General features: G+C 43.0%; 1 protein-coding gene across 1 annotated transcript; it reads left to right on the forward strand.

Annotated features, from left to right (window-relative positions):
• Positions 1-299: 299 nt before the first annotated feature.
• On the forward strand, positions 300-5056 carry LOC103358381 (heparan sulfate glucosamine 3-O-sulfotransferase 2-like). The gene is made up of 2 exons (XM_008283327.1): positions 300-790; positions 4438-5056. Exons 1-2 carry the CDS (start codon positions 300-302, stop codon positions 5054-5056), a joined length of 1110 nt encoding a protein of 369 aa, XP_008281549.1.
• The last annotated feature ends 229 nt before the right edge of the window (positions 5057-5285 follow it).

The following is a 5285-nucleotide window of genomic DNA, read 5'->3' on the forward strand; positions in this document are numbered from 1 at the left end:
TTGGCGGAGAGCTCGCTGCCCCCCGCTGCCTGCCCGCTGCTGCCTGATGACCATGGAGGCGTCCAGGAGTTTCCAAAGAGGACGTCGCTCCCCAACTCAGTGCGCAGCGGTGGATGCGTTTCCGGCTAACGAAGTGAGGAGATGGCACTCAGAGGGATCGTGTTAACGCGCCTCCGTGCTTGACTACATGAAGTTTTCTCATTTCTTCCTGCTTTCAGCTCGGCCACTGCAAACACAACCAGAGAGGACGAAGCGCAAAATCCATTAGAAAACCATGCACTGTTCATGTCCATGGAGAGATGGCATGCGTGCTCCTCTTCAGTCGACTTCTTCCCTTCTCACACCGGCTCAGAGGGACGTCCGTGTGCTTATTATCCCTTTTCCTTTCATATTTGTGCTACTGTGCTCTCTTCCCTGACAGCGCCGTCATGCCAAAGTCAGGTGATCCGACGCCAAGCTGCGAGCGCGCTGATGGAGCCAAAAGGCTGCTTCAGAGATCCGTCTCCTCCTGCGCCTCGCCGTTGGATGCGAGGACGAGCAGCGTGGAGGCATCTCGGCTGAAAACCGACCAAAGACCTCGTTCCTCTCTGCGCACCGACACGCCCAGCCCTCCCATGAGTAATTTAAAGTTTGGCAATAAAAAGTTGCCCAATGCCATCATTGTTGGTGTGAAGAAAGGAGGCACCAGAGCGGTTCTGGAGTTCATCAGGATCCATCCGGACGTGCGCGCTGCTGGCACCGAGACGCACTTCTTCGACAGGAACTATGACAGAGGCCTGGAGTGGTACAGGTAAGCGCTGATCTCACCTGCACAGGTGCGTGTCCAGCTGTTCCAGGAATCTCATATCATCCGTTTTTAAATAAATGGCACCAGATTACAGTCTAATAAGGGTTTGTGGCACAATATCAGATTGTTGGTTTGGATAAATTACGCGCGTAAATTTAAATACAGTCGTTTTTCAATTCATTTTTTTTTTTAGCAATTAGTTGCCTAAATTGGTCAAATGAAAGCTTTTTTCACTGCTGCTGAACCCTGAATGAACATTTGGGAATGGTCAGCTGTGATGGCATGATGCTGCCTGTGATTACACGGTTTCTCTCCAGATTAAATAAATGATGATGACAGGAAATTATAATAATAGTGATATTTGGCCAATATAATTACCTCATTTATTCCAGTTGGGAGTTCAGTTCATAGCTCTGTCATAATTTCCTAAAAGTGAGGATTGAAATAATTAAAGAATCAGAAAAAAAAGCAGAGATAAATGTGTCATTAATTACTGTAAGTGCTCTCACCACTTTTCACACAACATCAGCTGCTCACTTTCAAAAATTCTGTGTCATACTTCCTCCCTCTCCCTCCCTCCAGTGCTCTTCTGTATGTTTTGAGGTGGGTAAACATGCTGGATGTGTTTTTTTTTTCCCCTGCAGTCTCTTGACTCATTTCAAGTTCTTATTGCAAAGAACTTTGGAGGACTGAGCTCTGTTTACACTGGCAGAACACTGGCCCTCTCGCTCTCTCTTTTTTTTTTGATGTACTGTAGAGCAATTCATCAGATTTCTCATAAAATCCAACCTCTGGAGGCAAACTGTGTAAACTGCAGTGCGCGGAGCTGCCGTGGCTGCCAGCCATCCGAGCTGTAGTCTTGTTTGTTTATTATCATATTTCAAAATGAATCCTAAAGTGAATGATTTATTGATTTCAAAATGCCACACGATGCACGCTTCGCCAAGTGCATCCCCCCCATCCAATTGCTTTGTTTGACTGATCACCAACCTGTACACGAAACATGAAGCGTACACATAATTATTTAAACTCCTTAATTACAGACTTAAAGTTTAAAAAATGTGTCGGTTCGGTTAATGAAAAATCGTGCATGTGTGCATACAAACAGACAGCCAATTACGCACAATCACACGTATCTGCTTCCAAATACATTTCATGTTAATGACTGGCTGTCATGTAGCCGGCAGGAGGGATGTGTATCAGTAGTATTATATAATAATTATGGACTCAAAGTATCTCCACTAATTGGCACTCTTCAGGACGGTTGGCAGCTGAAGCCCTTTTATCTCAGAGATGTGTCTAAGAGATGTGAACCCTCGCCCATTACTGTAGTTTGATTGTCAGCTGTCAGAGCTGCTCAGAAAAGGTCAAGTGAGGATTGCTTTCAAAATAAAACAGTTGCTTCTCCTGTAAACACCCCTCAGTAAAGCCAAAATGACTGCCTGGAAGAGTCTCATTTTGAATATGCAACTGAGTGTGCGTGTTTTGTTTGATTGATAGATCACCTGTTAAACTGAGCCGTAACTAGTTTGATATCTAATTCATTAAAAAAAAAACATAAAAATAAAAATCACAATTCTCTGATTCAAGCTCCTTAAATTTGAATATTTTCCATTTTTCTTCACTCCTCTATGACAGTCAACTGAATATCTCTGGATTGTGGACAAAACAAGACATTTGCCATCTTGGGAGCTGGAAAAAACTGGTCATCATTTTTCACCATTTTCTGATATTTTATTGACCAAATACCTAATCAACAATGAAAAGACTTACGAGTTGCAGCCCTAAACTGAGCAAAAAATAAAGGAGGAGAGATAAAAAATCGCTGAAGTGGACTTAACAAGCGTTAGATGTTGATCCCAAAATCTGAGTAGTGCTAAACGCTTGTGCAAACATAGAAACAGTATCTACAGAATGTGTCCGTTTGGATGGTCCAGTGTTCATTTACAGTTGATTCAACTGAAAGTTTACAGTCAGTCAGTCAAATTTTGTACCGGATACATTAATAGTATAATCATTTAGACATGATGCATTGTCCATTTTGCGTTTTTTTGTCGCTGAATGCATTGTCCACATTTCAAGTTAAAGCTACTGTGTGTAGGATTTTAAAACTTCCCAAACAGTAACTGCTGGCTGGTCGTAGTCACCAGATGTGGACTGCAGGTATAAGCCTGCTATTGGCTGCACATCTCATTTTCTGTTTTCCATCTGCTATCTACATGTTACTGTTTTCAAATAGTGCAGGAAACAACGACCTCCAATCTAGCAAGCTACCACCTGGAAGTTTAAAGTTTTGCCAAAGGTTTGGATCGTGCAGTAAAGTAGCCCAGCTCGTCTTCATTTCTGTGAACTATCCATTTTAACGACAGTACTCGACTCCCTGCACGCAAATGTTCAACCAAAACAATTCCCCCGTCACTGTTTTGCATGATCATCGTCACAGCATCCTATCCGTAGCCTCACCCAAGACGACTGGGATTAGTTTAAGGAAATGCATGCTGGAGCCTTGGAGGTGCAGCAAGACCATTCTGCACGATCAGACGAGATGAGGCCGACACTTAGCAAACAGCTGATTTTGTCTCCAGTTTATGACCTGTGCTTCTTTTACTCTGTTTTATTACAACCATACATAATGTCTCTATACCGCCACCTTCTGACAACAACATGCAATCTGGTTTACTCGTTCCACAGCAGTAAATGGAAACTAGCCTATTTTTTTTTTTGAAAAGATCTTTTATAAATTTGCTTGATACGTTATATGAAAATGCCTGGTGGTGGTATAAATCTAACGCTGGGATACTGAAATGAATCATTTAAATGTAACACCTGAACTGAACCAACCAACAAAATCATACATTGTCAGAATTGCCTGAAGGCTGTAATAATGTGATTGACAAGAAATGAATCAGCAGCTACATCAATAGTGAATTATTACTAGTAAGTGTTTTTAAGTACAGTTTCTCTTTGAAGCTTTTTAAATGAAAATTTGTCCCTTTTCCTTGTAAAGACTGATAAATGGAAAAATGTAGTTGAGGACTTAGACAACAATCAGCAGATTATTCAGCTATGAAAATAATTAATAATTGCAGCCCTGTTAAAGGCTCTTTCTGAACTCTGAAGATTGATTGGAAACCATTAAAGACCAGGACCAAACTTCTACTACCTGTTCAAATCACTTCTCTCACAGTGGCCTAGTTTGAGGACCCAGAAGTAACCTAACAGAGTCACTCTGCTATATGCGTTCTGTTTGCATTCATAGTGATTTATTACTCTTGAACCATGCTGGGCTGATGCACAGGAAAGCTGTCTGCGAGACAAGTCTCCAGTGACAACAGACTACTATGACTTTGCTTCAGTGCTGCTATTATCATTTACATCGAGAAACTGGGTTCATGGCCGAGCTGCAGCTCAGTTAAGGTGTTTTTATGCCTTTGCAATTCACTTGTGTAATGCTGCCCTAAATAGACGTTGAATATACACTTTTTTACTTTTGACAGAGTGAATCCAAGGACATTATGTCCTCTATATCTGAATCTGTTAACCTCCAAACAGCAAGAAAATGTCATTAAAAAACACTTGAATTACTGTGTATGTAAATAAGAAGCCTTGGTCTTACAGGAGCTTTTACTGTGTTTCCATCTTTCATTCAGAGGTCTAATGCCAAGGACTCTTGAAAGCCAAATCACAATGGAGAAGACTCCGAGCTACTTTGTGACAAAAGAGACGCCGCACCGGATCTCTGCCATGTCCCAAGATACCAAGCTCATCGTGGTGGTGCGGGACCCCGTCACTCGAGCCATATCAGATTACACCCAGACGTTGTCCAAAACCCCCGACCTGCCCAGCTTCCAGGATCTGGCCTTCAGAAACCAGAGCCTGGGCATTGTGGACATGTCCTGGAACGCCATTCGGATCGGCCTGTACGCTTTGCACCTTGAAAACTGGCTCCGCTACTTCCCGCTGGCTCAGATCCACTTTGTGAGCGGGGAGCGACTTATCACGGACCCAGCGGGGGAGCTGGCTCGGGTGCAGGACTTTCTCGGGTTGAAACGCATTGTCACCGACAAACACTTTTATTTCAACCGCACCAAGGGCTTCCCTTGCCTTAAAAAACCAGAGAGCAGCGGTTCGCCTCGCTGCCTTGGCAAGTCCAAGGGCAGAACTCACGTGCAGATAGACAGGGACGCCATCGAGCAACTGCGGGACTTCTATCGACCGTACAACGTCAAGTTCTATGAAATGGTGGGACATGATTTTAAGTGGGAGTAGAGGTTTGAGACTTTATTTTTACATGGCACAGGAGAGATTTATTTATTCCACAAATGTTCTTTGAAAAGTGTTTTGCCTTCAGTAATACGTCGCGGCTAAAGCGAATAAGTAACTATCAGCAGTCTCCAGACAATTTTCGAGGGAAACAGCAGATGCAGTGTTATTCTTTGAAGTGACTCTAATGAACGGAGCCAGATCTGAGATGACATTGCTTTTGCACTTGTAATGA

The sequence above is a fragment of the Stegastes partitus genome, unplaced genomic scaffold (assembly GCF_000690725.1).
Source record: "Stegastes partitus isolate 25-593 unplaced genomic scaffold, Stegastes_partitus-1.0.2 Scaffold306, whole genome shotgun sequence".
Taxonomy (NCBI): domain Eukaryota; kingdom Metazoa; phylum Chordata; class Actinopteri; family Pomacentridae; genus Stegastes; species Stegastes partitus.